Source organism: Osmia lignaria, chromosome 10 (genome assembly GCF_051020975.1).
Source record: "Osmia lignaria lignaria isolate PbOS001 chromosome 10, iyOsmLign1, whole genome shotgun sequence".
Lineage (NCBI taxonomy): Eukaryota > Metazoa > Arthropoda > Insecta > Hymenoptera > Megachilidae > Osmia > Osmia lignaria.
In genome coordinates, this window is record NC_135041.1 from 8,418,826 (window position 1) to 8,434,616 (window position 15,791).

Below are 15,791 nucleotides of genomic sequence, written 5' to 3' on the forward strand. Positions count from 1 at the left end.
GTGGAAGAATTAGCCACCACCGAAATTGGCTGATATTTTAATAATCAGTCGATTGACTATATAAAGGGAATCGACAATTCTGCTACATAGTCGTGATCAAACTGCTAACACGAATTTTTGGAAAGTTCTATTTCTCGAAGACAAAATGAAGGGTAAGTTTGTTCCACAATATTCCACATCATAAATTTCATATAATTTATAACTGTTTCTTTATAATATTTTCTTTGTCATCTCTATTTTAATTAATAATTTGATTAATAAACAATACGGGAAATTAAAACAATAGGCAGTCAAATGGAAGAAATAATTCAAAATCATTGAATGTTAAAAATGTTTAGAGTATATAGTACTTATTAGACGAAAAGATCATAATAAATATAACTCTAATTATTCGATTTTTAAATAAATATTTGCAACGTGTGCTTGTACTTATCACTACCACCTAAAATAAATCTTCGAATACTATTACACTTAAACAAAATCATTTCAATAGTTATTTTCAATAGTTCATCCTTAAAATATACCCATTTATGTCGAGTGCAAAGGGTTCAAGTTTTAATAGAACTTCCCACCGTGCGTTTCGTTCAAGTAACATTTTTATTCTGGTATATAAGAGTAATTAGATTTGATATTTACATTTTTCAGGATTATTTTTCATCACCATTGCCGTATATTTGGCCTACGTCGTATATGGTCAAGCGCCAACCGTGAATTGCCCGCCATACGACCAAAACTCAGATGGGCCACTCCTTGTTCCTCACCCGTGCAATTGCAGCGCTTACTACGTCTGCTTCTCACCTGTAAATATTCCCATGCCATGCCCTGTGGGTCTTCAATTCAACAACGCCACGAAGAAATGCGATTGGCCATGGATTGTAAAATGCAGGCCTCAAATTAATTGCCCGGGTGCCAAGATCCAAGATGCAGTAGAGTCTCACGAAGAACTATCTCGAGAAGAAGAGGTAGTAATCCAGGAAGAACAGGGAGAAGTATCACGGGAACAAGTAGGAAAACTATCTGCTGCTTTCTTCCACTAAGAAGTATCCTAAATCTACTTTTCTATACATAATGTGTTTAATGTTGTAATATGTATGTCAAATCAGTAATTTAAATATCATTTATGTTATATCTACACATGATATAAATTAAAAGTTTTCATACAACATATCTTTTTTATTTTGAGCTTGGAAAATCTTTCATGCACCACCTGCCTTAATAATGAAAATTATTAATTATTAATTAATTAGTGCGATAGAGTGTTAAAATTAAAGGATTTTTACTTTTCAATCGTCTTCGAATCTCTAAGGATTGAACTCCAATATGATCAAATCATGTCGCGATTTATCAATGGAACTTGTTATCTGAATCCAACTGATGAAGTGAATCATCCTACAACTATGTTTCGATAATACCTATTGTTTCATTTGCATAACTATAACTTGTTCACCTATTTTTTATATTAAGATTTTAATTCAATTTCGATTACTTCAGTTCAAATTATTTGTTTCTCTAAAATACAGAAAAAGCGACATAAAATGTGTTATATCATAAATAGAAATTAAATGAGTTATACAGAGCTGAACATAAAACAAAAATTTAATTATCTTGTTCTTTATCGTGTACTATAACTATATATTAATAGTGTTTGTAAGTGTTTATAGCTAACAAATTCTTACTCGATAAAGAAATACTTGAGATATAACGATAATTTGTTGAAAATTTTGATGACATCATTTGGAAAATTTCGCAATTCATATCATGATTCTTGTCGATTTTAATAGAATAGATTATATCATTATTAGTCATCTGATATTCTGGAAATTAATTAATTAACCCTAGAATATAAATAAAGTCTCCTAATCCAGATGAAACTCTATAGGATGAATCTAACCTTGGAAGACTAATACTTCAGAACTATTTTGAATTGTTGAAAAGAAGTTAATGGAAAAATTTTTTTTTTAAATATAGCTTTCCTTTTCTCTAGCCCTGCAAATTGCAAATTACAAAAACATAGTGTACCTTGGTTACAAGTTTTGGAATTGGATGAAATTTCTGGATTATTTTTCAATTTATAAAAAGGATTGAACGATATGCTTTTTAATTTTTAATCTACATAATCGACTACTTTAATGCACATTTCGCTTACATTGCAATTCTAATTTAGTTAATCAAACTAAATCTTCAGATTTTAGAGTCCAAAATCTTCGTCTTCAGAACTGGCTTCAAAGTCTGCGTCATATCCTGACGGTGTTGATGTAGTAGTTGTTACAACAGATGATATACAGTTCGCTTGCTCGGGTAAATCGCATACTCTTTCTTTGGGGTTGAAATCAAGCCCATCCGGACACTGCATCAAATACGGGATGCCATCGTTGCACAGATAGAATGTTTGACAATTATCTGGATTTGGAAGCAGAGTAACGTCTGCCTCATTTTTTGGCGGGCAAACAACCGCATTAGCAAGACTAACCACCAGAAGTAGAAAGGCTACCACCGTCAAAAGAATTTCAAATACCCCTAAAAAGTGTAAAAGAAAATGTCATTAACGTTATGCTTACAAATTTTCAATTGCTAAGTTCAACATCTCCTAACCCTTATCCAGATAATAATCGAAGACCATTGCAATATATGAACATTTCATAGTTGGTTGTTAAGGTAAGTTCTTTTAAATGTTCGTATTAAATTATAAATAAATGAAAACGAGGTTAATCTTGACTAGGTAAGGGTTAAATAAAAAATATGTTAATTTTCAAGTTCAATAACTGGATAAAATTTGACCCTGTCGAAATTAAATTTATAGTTTTCCAATACGAAAATATTAGGTTGATCAAAAATAGTTATTTGTCAATAATTAATATGAACACTCACCCTTCATTTTTTGATTCGAATAAATTCACTGTCTTTTCCGTATCGCTTAACAGTACACACTGCATTCAGCATGACTGCGATTGCAAATCTTTATATACACTCGTTGTGCATTTTTCTACTTGAACATATTAGTCAGTTATCACTTGCAACATAACGATATCTTGATAAGTAGTACTTTGGTTTCACAATAGTAGTACAATTTCTGTGAAGAGCTAATTTATAAATATTCTTCATTTTCTAATTCTCAGTTTACATATTTGCTATATTTTTCTAAAAATTTGCATAGAACGAAAATTTATCATTTTATCCTTTTTATTTTGTAAAATATTGTAAAACCATTGATTAACAGTGAACATTTGGTATACATATTATATATGTAACAAAATTTCCTATTCTTGCAAGTTTTATTGAATTAAATGAAACAATACGGAAACAATTGTTTTTCGAGCAATTTCTTGAAACGTTCCGATAAGCATTTTTATAACGTTCATATAGAATTAAAAGTTATCGTTATCGTTGATGTAATTTCCTTCCCTGAAAACTCGAAATGTTGTTACACGATACGCGTTATCAAACGGTAGACTTGTTTCCACGAAGTTGGCATTGATTATAAAAATTAAAATAAAAAATTATGATTTCACATTATTGCACAATACTGAACACGGTAGGCTTCTCTAGGAAAAATGATAATACCCCCTCGCCGTATGAGAATAAATGAAAATGAAGAAAATTAGACTTATTGTTAATATTATCATGAAACTAATAAAGTATAATATGAAAAAAATTCTTTTTCATCCCCTCCTATCGGACAATTATTGCTATATACTATTTGGTATCATTTCCTAATATCCAAATTTGTATAAAGTGAAATATAAAATTCGAAAAAGCATCACTTCCATGGGATAATAATTTAGGGTTGACATAGTCAAAATTATCCGGAGAAAGCAATAACAATCTTTTTGGATTTCAAAAGGATAGCTTTCTGATCTAATTAGCAAGATACAGATCACGATTCCTGATACTTTGAGAGGTAACATTAGAATCGTACGTTTGGTCGGTATCACCGTGAAACGAAGGGTTGTATTGCTCCCGATAAGACAACAATTTCGTGTAACTCACGAATCAGCCGGGTGTGAATGTGCACCCTACACACGTAACCGTCACATATATGCACAACTGAACACACTCACCCACGGTGGTGTCTGTATTAGAATCCGGGGGCGGTTAAGGGAGAGACCGTCAATGGGGGTGGTTACTGGGATTTTCAGTATGCGCGCGATCGCCGTGCCGAAAGCACGGTTGCAGCGTGTCCGTTCGTGTTTCACTCTTAAAAAAGTGACAATTAAAAAGGATATAAATATCGTGTACCGTGTTGAGGAATAACACTGTTATTGCATCAAATAATTTTTATTACGTGAAAAATTAGGTGGTTCGTGAATATGAAATTTAAATATTAAATATAAAAATATACAATTGAAACTCAATATCTGTAAGTGAATAAATTAAGATTAATTATGATTTTGATTATAATTGAAAAATCAATTCATCACGAATAGTGAGCAACGATTAAGAGTTTCTTAATTAATGACTTTTCTCGTCAGAAGAAAATTTGAAGAAAGTCGGCTGTTTTGGTAAACAACATACAAGAGATGTTTCAGCGTAGAAATAAAGGATCACGAAGGCAACGAGAAAAGCTGCAAACGCGTTGAAGCGGAGGAACGTAAATTAGGTATGTGTGTACGTGTGCGGGGGATGAACGAAGAAATTCGTGAATAAGATCAAAGAGAGTAGAGCTCGTTTCTTTTTGTGCACGCTACGGATATAGACGTGTTCTACTTCAAGGGAAATGAATTTTCAAGAACGTTGCAATCCGTACAGGGAGTAGATTCCAGCCACGGAACCCACTTTTTTGTTCCACCATTGTTGACATCTTTTTTTTCGAAGAGGTTGGCGAAAAGAACTATCTTTGATGGGCCATTATACCGGTACCATTTTATTCCCGGAAATCTGTAGTAAGGCATGACTTCAGGAAAAGGTCAAGCTTTGTAATAATATTAATATGTATAGGCTCTTTTTATTAGAAGTATTAAATAATGATTTGATGACATAAAAGTATCGTGAAAGAACACTTATGGTACATCAATTTGAAACCTGAAGTTTTCTAAAAATTACTACACACATATATCAATGTTTTCAATACAAAATGGATGGCTGCCAATTTTAGAAAGTAATGGACACCGAAGCAGTTGTTTTTGATGTCACAGTTTGTTTCGTGAAATTCTGACTCAATTTCATGACATATGCCACATATGTAAATTACTACATACATGCACCTTTCATTAACGATCTTTATGCAAAATGGTCGATTATCAGTTGCACCAATGAAATTAATGTACTGATGCGTAGGGGAAGCTACTGATAATACAATATTCAGAGAAAGTTCCATTAATGAATGAACAATAAGACACTTTTTGAATTCATTTTTATCAAAATAACATGTATCATTTTAAGCAACTTGAAAAATAATATTTTTCTTTTTTTTCCTTTTTGACCCCCACGGCATTCAATTCATATTATTTTATTCACGAAATACATTGCTGATATCTTTTGTGGGCTGAAGAAAGTCCCCGTGTAATGGACCATTATGCTGGTACAGTTTGCCCTCAGAAGTCTACGGTAAAGCTCGACGACAAACAACCGAGTTCACTCGTGAATCTGCGATCGATACGTTTTAATTTCTGTACTTGAAGGTGATACGTTCTGAGCATTCCTTTTGCTCAGATTTTTCACAGGAATTTCGTTTCGTTCTTTCCTAGATGCAACGCGAACGTCTGCGATTTCTTCTTTTCTTTCTTAAACGAATAACGAGGTATGCGTAAATTACAATTGAAGCCCTAGATAAGATTTTCGAAGATATCAAAAAAGAAGATTTTTAATTTTTTTAAAGGGGGATGGGGGACTGAACCTTTTGAACTCCCCGCCTCCATTTGCGCTATTGGAGGAACTTACAGTAAACAGGATGCAGCTCCATTTTTTACATTTTTTTGCTAATTTACCCGAGGTACATATTTCATCTAAATTCGATGCTTGTACCTCAGCTGGTCAAAATATTTCTTTATCGTTACTGTGACATCAGATATTCGTCGCAGTAATTAGATTTATGCTTCAAATCGATCGAGTAATTAGTATTAATATCTCGCATGTGGTTTATATCCGACATTGGTTCCCAACAAATCACCAATGTTTGCTCGGAATATATACCGGGAATTTGATCGATGAGATATTGAAATGAAGGATTGAAAAATTAATTGAAAATTAACAAATTTACTATAGTTGTACGTTTAAAAACAAAAGATTCAAAAAAAAATTCAGAAGAAAATTCAGAAGTGAAAACATTAAAATAAAAATAGAAGCAGATGAGTTATTGTTTCATATTCATAATGTAAGGTGTTATAAATTTTCCGCGAATAGTGTATCGTTTAAAAGTCTTGCGAACTAAGGATTTTAAGAGTGCGTTTGAAAATAAATCTTTACTTTGTCATATTTTTCTGGGACGTGTGCTGTGTTGCAATGTTATAAATCGGGATTTCACAGCTTTTCATGTTCTGCCACGCGAAAAAAACGAATTTTCTAGGACGATGCAATAAAAAAATTCTCTTCCTTCAGTATTTTATACGTGTCCCACCTAATACTCACAACTATAATTTTTTCATGTTTCAAATATGACTTCCAGCTGATTCTATTTTCCTTCTGAAACGTATAAACTTTTCTTTTTTAAATTACAATGGAACATGGATTTTTTGTCATTCAAAATATTGTATTATTTTTGGCTGAGCTTTCCTATTTTTAATTTCTTTATTTTTGTTCCCCAAGAATCAGCTGGAAAGTCGAAATGCGGTGAGATAACGACGCAGAGGGTTCCTTCCGGTCCAGGCTTAGCGCGCGAAAGCGCTTCCTGTTCAATGATATTACTACATCTTGATAAAAACGGGATTTCTTTTATCGGCGTGATTTCACCGCGGGTACCATTGGCGTTTTGCCAGCAAACGACACTTTGAATTGCCTCGTTAAATTTCCTATGAATACTTATTGTTAGAGACTACGAAAGAGATTTACACACATTAAAGGATCATGGAGTTACGATTCTTTTCTCTCTTCTCCATCGCGCGAATAACGTCAACTCATGAGAATTCCTAAGATACTCTTGCCTTTATAAAAAATGAAGCAATTTATATTTATTTTGTTCAACTATACAACTACAGGAACAAGATCAGAGATTTTAATATTCAGCATCATTTTATATACTAGGACTTTGTACTTAAATTCAAATGACTATCAAAATTTATATTTAATCATTTCAAAATACCTAATAAAATAAAATTAATTTTCTTAAATCGTATTCCGTTTCACAAACGAATTTTTTCGTTTATTTGTCACGATAAAAGTGCACAAAAGTTTTACATCTCGTAGTCAGTAATGAAGTAGCAGGTTTGGTGAAGTTTAAGCTGGAAATTTCTTGAGTGATATTAAACGCACTTAAAAGGGGTACGTGATAATTACTTTTCAACTAAAAACACTTAGAGTAATGTAAGTGAAACACCAGCCAGTGTTAGAAAGTTTTTGTGTTTTCTTGGCAAGTTTAGGGAACAAACGTAACTCGTCGGGAGACGTAATGCGGAAGTTGTATCCCTGGAAAGAAGAAAACTGTTCGACCAATAATTATTCGAGTTTAGTTGTTTTCTCGTACCGGTGTTTTACTGGTATTGTGCTTTGATGTTCTGTATTAAAACGAATTAGAGGTTGGCCTAACTTCGTTAATCCTTTGAATGCAAAATTAGTGGTTGCTAGTTGTAGCAAATCCTAATGATTTCAAATTCATGAAATCTGATTCAATTTGATGAGGAACGAAATATCGCAAATTAGCTCTTGTATTTTATACATCATTTTGAAATTTAAATGAATAATTTCGAAACATTCAAGCTTATATTGAAGTTAATGAATTAGTCTGCAATATATTAAGAAACGCAGTTCTGTATAAATAGCGAAAGTTTTGAAGTTTGAAAATTATATTCAATCGTAGACGAAGATGGCATCGTGAACTATATTTCGTACAATATTTCGAACAAGTCGCTGGATCGTATTGTTCAGTAGGATAAGTAAGTAATTCGAACTAGTTGGTACCTAGCAGTTGCTTTAAAGAGCATAAATACAAAGGAGACCCGTAACGTGGTTTTGCCATTCAACCACGAATCGATTTATCTCTTTTTGTCTGTTCACTTCTTTGCGGAGAATCTACCCTCCGTTAATATTACTTTTAGATTATTCAAGATTGTATCGAAAGGGGAAAAGAAACGATGAGAAAATTAACGCAAAGTGGCGGTGAAATATTGAATTGAAACGTCTGAATTGGATTTATTCTATCCAATTGAAAATATTAGTTCTGAATTGAGGTGAATAAAAATGAAATAATATGTTGGCAGGAAAAATGTTCATAATTTAACTTAAACCATAATTTCAGGACTACACGTGGATTACAATACCGCGGCCATTCGGATCACGCGCGAACTTTCAGCTTCCTGAACGGGAGTATCATAAAAATTCGAATCACCGTTCGCGGGAAGTAAAATTAACATAATTTGAAAAATACATTCGACGGAGCAGAAAGGCGTGAAATATTATATTCAAATATTTGCTGCTTGCAATGCGATGTTCTCAGAACATCTCATAATTTGAGCATCTCATAATCTCATATTTGTATTTGCACATACAAATTAACATTCAATTGTAATTAATAGTTTTATAGTTTTTTAAATAAATTTTGAAAAATATTGAAAAAATAGATCATTTCCATTAAATTGAAAAATTAATTTAAATAATAAAAAAATGTAACAATTTGTTAAACCGTTTTAATTCTTTATGTATAACTTAAATAACATTTCAAAAACTTTTTAATCGCCTTAAGGTATTATCATACTTGTCACAAAGGAACTTCATTTAAATATCATTAAACGTTCAATGGTTCTGTTTTTGAGGTAAGCACAATTCTGCAAATCGCCAGGATATGAAAGAAAATAAACGGGCCGTCAAATAACTCCTCAAACCGAGCAGAAACTTTAAATGAGAAATTATAATTCCCACTAACGAGGTATCAAATGAAAAGGGGTACTTTCTGCGCAACCAACTAACACAATTGTCACCGTTTAACCGTCTTAATAACAGTTTCATTTCCGTTATAGCTAAGTTTCCGTTTCTGGAGAAAATCATTGGAAATTACAGGGAGCGTGAAGTGTCTCGGTCTCACAAGTTTCATAAGAAATAATTAATGGAGAGGAGTAATACTTTAAGACACACTGATGATGCTGGTGGATCTTCCCTGTCAAATCTTCCAAATACAGGATGGATCGAAAGATTTGCTATTGAAGATTCTTATTAAATTTTGTGGAAATATATGTTTAATCGGTTTTGGGTAATAATGTCACCAATTTTATACACGATATCTATCAACGTTCCAGTTGCAATGCTAATAGAGGGTAAAACTACCCGCTATCCATTTGTATCCATTATTTACGATTTCAACTACTCAGTTAAAGTTACAAGAATTATAGATGTTTTTGTGTATTTCTGTATTTCTCTGCGACACGGTTTCTTGGAATTGTACTTTTCTTTAACAAAGTACCACACCGGCGTCTTCTTACTTTGATTTCCCTGGCAAATGTCAAATATCCCGAACTATCCGGGACAAGACCTCGGAAGTGGCAGTTGGAGAATGTTTATTGGATGCTTCTGCACAGTGGACAGTTTCAAATTGACTACGTGTTCTGTGTACATTTTTGATTGATTGCTTGCCTCGAGGCAACTAGGAACTCGAAACTTGAAATAAGAAGCTTCTACAATAAAGAATATCATTTTTAATGGTAACGTGTACCTGTTATATTTTTCTAACAAATGAAAGTCATTTATAAGTTTAATATATTAAATTGTTAAATTGTCAACTACATTAAATGCTGTATTTGATATTCAATATTTTTCTTTTCTCCTTTTCAAAAAACTTTCATAAGGAGAAGTCGAGACAGTAGAGGGTGCATTTGCACCTTAACGTTCTTTACCTACATTCAAACTTTAAATTGTGTTCGACAACTTCTTTTGCAGAATTTAATTAACTTCCACCTGAATAAGTGCTTCTACTTTGATAATGCATTCGAATATGTAAATGAGTAGTACTGTTATGCACATTGTTTAAAATAAATATAGGAGTGAATTTGAAACAACAACGATAACTAAGAATTCGCATGTTTGGATCATTTTCAAAACAGAAAAAAACAAATGCATTTTGTGCAAGGTTTAGGAAGAAATATCCTACGTTGCGTCTTGTACACAATTAAACATCAGTAACGTGTTTAATGAGTTCGTGGAATCTAATTGTAAGTATCGAACAATACATATTGTAGAGACTTAGGGTGCACAATAGTCGAAGAGAATTGTTCCAACAATAAGCATTAGGGAGGCTTCTCTAACTACTCTCCCAATAACTTCAATTTCCTTTTGTTCTGTCAAGGGGACAATTTGTATCAAGCATATTTTTATTATTCCAAACGTAGATGTCCCCTTTCAATCGTACTTCTTTCATTTCCATTCGTTTATTAAATACGTAATTTAAAACTTAATATAAAAGAACAGCCTGAAGACACATTGTTTTATTTAAAAAGAAAAGAATCAATCTACGATGAAGAAATTATCAATTGATCACTAGCGAACGCATTCAATTATTTTGTGGATATACTCAACTTGAATTTCGCCTCTTTCTTCAAGCTTAACATTTCTGTTCAGCGATATCGGTTGAACATTAATATGTACTTCTTTCTCGCGGTTAGGTTTAGTGTGCCGTTAGAACATTATGATTTCGAGGGCTCGTGGAAGAACGCCAAGTTTAATTTGGCGACAAGCCAAGTATAATTTTCACGGGAAAGTGATGATGTTATCTTTTGAAAACTTGCCCTGATAAATTCATAGTAGCGTCGCTTTGAAGGAACTACATCCATTTGTTCGTGTAATAAACAGCACCCCCAAAAAGTTCAGCTCGTTTACTAGTTTGGGTTAAGTCTAGAATTAAATTAAAATTGTTATTTCAGCGGTCTACAACAGAAGGTGATAGATATCATCTATGATGATACTAATACGGTTTAAAATTATGGTTGAAATTTCAGAAAAGATACTGACGACAGAAATTCCTTGAAATTGTGAAAAAGTACGAAAGTTATAGGAGGAAGGTTAGAGATTTATAAGTCGCTGAAAAGTTACGTCACGTCAGAATGTTTACAAGAAAAACTAATAGATTTTAGTAGGAAAATTTGGGAAGATATTCGGTGGCCCGCGGTTCGGGTCAAGGAGAATTCGAAAACTCTCGATAGGTCGATAGTGCAGTGACGATGAAAAACCGGAAATATGTCTATTGGTATACTTCTTAACATTTTGCTCCGATTTCCAATTCTGATCTAGACTTTTGGAAACTTTTTCAATGTACAACTTTTGATGATATTGACTGCATTTCCTTAAGATATAAAATTTCTTGTATGTACATAAAATCATAGATCATTACATAATAAAATAGGTGACATTCCTTTGCAATTTTTTTTTATATAGTCCAGGTAATTAATTCAAACTCATTAATCATTTAAAATAGAAATTGAGGAGAGTTACTTTTAAGTACCTATTTGATAATAAATAAAAATACTTAGCTTGAAAAGATAAATTTTGCAAATTTAATTTAATTAGATATTTCAAGGAGAAGTAAAAGAAAGCTACTTTTAATTGCTCTTAATTAATATTAAAAGAAATGTGAATTGAAAAATTGATTAATTAATTAATTTAGTTACTATTGTAGGTATATGAATCATCTAAATTGTTCATATTAATTACCTCTGTTATTTATAAAGGTATGGAATTGAAAAATTGTTACTTTTTTAAATACAGCACGTAAATTTAATCTGTCAATATTTTTCTTTCTATCGAGTACAGAGTACGACTTGATCGCTTCCAGGAAAAAAAAGAAACCCAAACAGTGATCGGAACGAGATTTAGGAATTCCGGAAATTTTAACACGTTCTTTGAATTTCCGGAACAGATCGAAACGTTTGCAATTCTATACGATTTCAGTGCACGATAGTGACACAAGTCTGTTTGATTGACGCTCGAATCCCATCCTACTTTTTTATCGTTTAGAAGGGAATCACGAACAACGGTTTTCCACTATGGCCCGACCGACCTTTCAGATATATTTTATCACAAAGCAAGTTCGGTTTTACGCTAACAAAATACATTTTTACAAAAAGAAAAAGTCAGTTATCAAATCTATACTGCTTCTCGAAAGTCACAGGATATCTGATAAATGATTGCAATAAAATTAATTTATAAAAATAAATTTCTTAAGCTTTCATTCAAAGTTTGAAAGTTAATTTTGCTAGTTCTTCTAGTTATTCAAGTTTCTAGTTTTCTTGTTTAACTTTCAACACCTCCAATTGTCTGTTGCTCTATTTTTACACTACACTAGATTTCTAGTGTCTCGATTCTTTCTATTGTTTCTATTGTTTCAGACTTCAATCTTTCCTCCTTTTTCTGCTGATCTAGTTTTCTACTATTCAGCCCTCTGATATTCTAAATTTCCAATAACTTTCTATTTTTCTCCAACATTCCAATAATTTAAAGCTCTGATTGTCTAATGCTTTTGTTTCGCATTGCTACCTTCTTTTAATATTCAATTATACGTTTTAAAAATATAAATATTCATGAATTTTCAAAATACTCTGTACTGAATGCATAATACAGTAGAGATGGAGTACATATTTCAAAATAAAAGAAAATATTAGGTTTTGAATAGCGGTGAACGATTCAAATCTTCCATCAACGTATTTTGATAACCTGGTTGAATATTGACACGAAAATCGTTCAATATCTGTGCATACATATTTTTATTGGCCACAGAGATCAGTCGTTTGTGTATATATAAATATTACTGTTTCCGTAACCCCATCACGGTTTTCCACAGTACACCAGACTGCATACACAACCAGATTTCGCATTCACAAGGATCTTTTCACATTTTTAATGTGCAAATTTTACTTTGACATCGCTAACATTTTAAAGCAATTATTCACACCAACACCGCTAAATTTATGAATATTTATATCCACAGGTTCGCATAAATACAGCAGGCGTTCATATTTCAGTAATCATCGACCTATACTACTTACAACGTTAATTAAGATTTCTATAAAACTATTAAGGAACTATACCATTAATAAAAACTTCGGTAAAAGAATAAAGGCATCAAACACGGTGGGAATTCAAAAAGTCATAATAATTAACCTCTTGACCTAGAATTTAATTGATATGTGCGCATACACAAAACGTCTCAAGCAATTCGAAGCGAGCTATTATTTGAAATCATTTCAATACAAATAAATAAATTATGAGGATGTATTTTTATATATTCTACATCTTACAATATGAACCTTACACCTTAAACAATTCACTACATAATTTTTGTTTATTTGTAAATCCCAGGAGAAATATTATTTATTTTGTCAAACATAATAGAAATTTTGTTAAACATATTTCTGATATAAAATTCTCAAAAGATTGTTAATAACAATAACATCTGCAACATCATCACTTTCTTCTACTATTCAATTTCGTTTTATACCAGAGCAAGTATAAAGAGTGCAATTAGGTAATTCCTTAACTTAGCATTTTCCTTTGTTTCATGAAATGCCAAGGATTATATAGACTCGTAAGAATGCTTCGATCCAGCTGTAACTCGTAACAAAGAAAAATGCTGATTTAAGTTCAGGTCTGGTATGTAGAAAAGCTGTCCTAGCATATTGAAAGGAGCTTTTAGGGAAGGTCGAATATATGCAAGCATACTCACAAAATGTACAATTCTTAATCGGAAGAATATTTTATAGAACCTCGATCAGGCAGCCAAAGTATTAATATCAATAATAAATTAAAATACCCTGATTCCGTATTTCTATTCGAAGAAAAATTTGATAATCACCTAAACGCAATAAAGCCCTTAATATCAGAGCTTGACAGATCCTGATTGCGAAAGGAAGTGTTATTTAAATCGAATTCCCGTCGGAATTCTATCAGCTGCATTATCTGCCATTCGTTGAGAATACGTGACTTGTGAGGATTTGGCTGACGATAATGTCCGTTACGTGTTTCCTTCGTGTTGCAGACCTTGCAGAGCTAGTTGCTTCAGAAACTACGCTCAGGATACATATTTAGTAGACCGCGGATACGCGAGACTGTGCTCGGACCGTAAGGAAGAAAAAAAGAAAAATTAAAGAAATATGTGTAACATCGTAATTGAATTCACTCTTATTCCCATTTTGCATCGTGGGACATACAGGATTGATGAGCCTGAACAATGCACCTAGAGACACTCGAGGGACACGGGAACTCCATATGCTATTTTGAAAATTCGTTTTGTCTGACTTCTGTGGACGTTTTAGAGAAGTTAAACAAACCTGACACTTCGCGATGAATGGTAACGTTGTTCACGAATATTATTTTCCACAATAGAGTGCCTTTTGTATTTATCTGTTTAATCGAGAGTTACGCAGATTGAAAGGGAACGATAGATTTGTAATTATGATTGGAAAAATGAATATCTCAATTTTGTTTAAAATACAGGAATAAATATGTAATAAATCATAAATAATCTAACAGATCATTTGTGACGTTGATCTTATCGTTAGATTAGGAAGACTAAATTAAATAAAAATGCAAATATACAGTATGAATTAATTAAATGAAAAAATGAGAAAAGAAACATTAATCATTGTTATGGAAGAAAGGAATTGAAAATGATTTACTTCATTCGGTAAAAGAAAAACATTTAAGTAGAAGAGTGCACAAAATTTCTTTTAATTATTTTTTAATTTCTATGTGTTTTAAAATTCCTCGTTGGAGATCCTCATGAATATTGTATATCATTTGTATATTCCGGAGTAGCAAAGAATTTACATTCAAAAGATTTATTTGTTTCCTTTTTATTCTTATATTCTAAAGTGTAATGAATACCTAAGTAAGTACTCTTCTCTTGGAATTGTAATTAAATATTCGCTGTTATTCTAAAAATATCTGAATAAGAGTTCTTCAGATAACAAGTGAATTTTGAACGATTATTTGCATCTAATTATTAATTAAACAAACTTGCCCTTTGTACCATTGCAAATCTGTATAATCTTTGTTAATTAATCCTTTTGAATATTGATTATTGTCGATTAATAATTAAACGTTCGGTAATACATTAACCTGTAATTAGCATTTGATGCGACTGAAACTGTAACAACTGTATCAAATTACGATAATAAGTCGTGGTATGTGCATAGATATTATAATTTGAAATTAAAATTAGTTAGAAAGCTCTAAATTCTTTCTAATGAATTTTAGATCTAATTTTTCTAAAACAAATCACAAAGAAGCTCTAAAATAAAACACAAAGGTTCTATTTATCAAAGAAAAACGAATCATTCATAAAAGCTTTAAACATTTCTTCTTCCAAAAGCATGTTTATCCATCAGAAAGATCTCCCTGGTGACCAAAATAAAGTTCATCGAAGTTTCTTAATCTCAAACTGAACTAAATAAAAATCTTTTAAAAAAGATTTAAAGGGCAAAGAATCAGTACACAAAAATACATTTATCCAGAAAAAAAAGTGTTCTTAGTGGTCAAAATAAAAATCATCAAAATTTCTTAATATAAAAACAAAGTCGATGAATTTAATTCTTTAAGAAAATAATGAAAATTCTTCTAACTGCTATACTGAAAAAAACCAAATCATACACAGGAAGTGTAAAATTTCTTCTTTCAAAGAATATATTAAAAGGGTACCAAAATAAGGTACCTACTTAAAGTTT

At 31.8% G+C, this 15,791-nt stretch overlaps 3 protein-coding genes across 3 annotated transcripts in view; 2 read left to right on the forward strand and 1 right to left on the reverse strand.

Moving 5' to 3' along the window:
- Positions 1–1,165, forward strand: LOC117611566 (uncharacterized). The gene is made up of 2 exons (XM_034339531.2): positions 1–152; positions 646–1,165. Exons 1-2 carry the CDS (start codon positions 146–148, stop codon positions 1,035–1,037), a joined length of 399 nt encoding a protein of 132 aa, XP_034195422.1. The 5' UTR covers positions 1–145; the 3' UTR covers positions 1,038–1,165.
- Positions 1,166–2,081: 916 nt separating this feature from the next.
- Positions 2,082–2,990, reverse strand: LOC117611567 (peritrophin-1-like). Its single transcript, XM_034339532.2, has 2 exons — positions 2,869–2,990; positions 2,082–2,517 (listed from the first exon to the last, which is right to left on the reverse strand). The coding sequence occupies exons 1-2, from the start codon at positions 2,873–2,875 to the stop codon at positions 2,189–2,191; spliced, it is 336 nt and encodes a 111-aa protein (XP_034195423.2). The 5' UTR covers positions 2,876–2,990; the 3' UTR covers positions 2,082–2,188.
- A 1,161-nt stretch (positions 2,991–4,151) lies between these two features.
- Positions 4,152–15,791, forward strand: part of LOC117611642 (putative G-protein coupled receptor No18) — a 39,886-nt gene continuing 28,246 nt past the window's right edge. The window contains exon 1 of the mRNA XM_034339658.2: positions 4,152–4,597. The gene's annotated coding sequence lies outside the window, so the exon portion shown is untranslated. The remainder of the gene's footprint in view (positions 4,598–15,791) is intronic.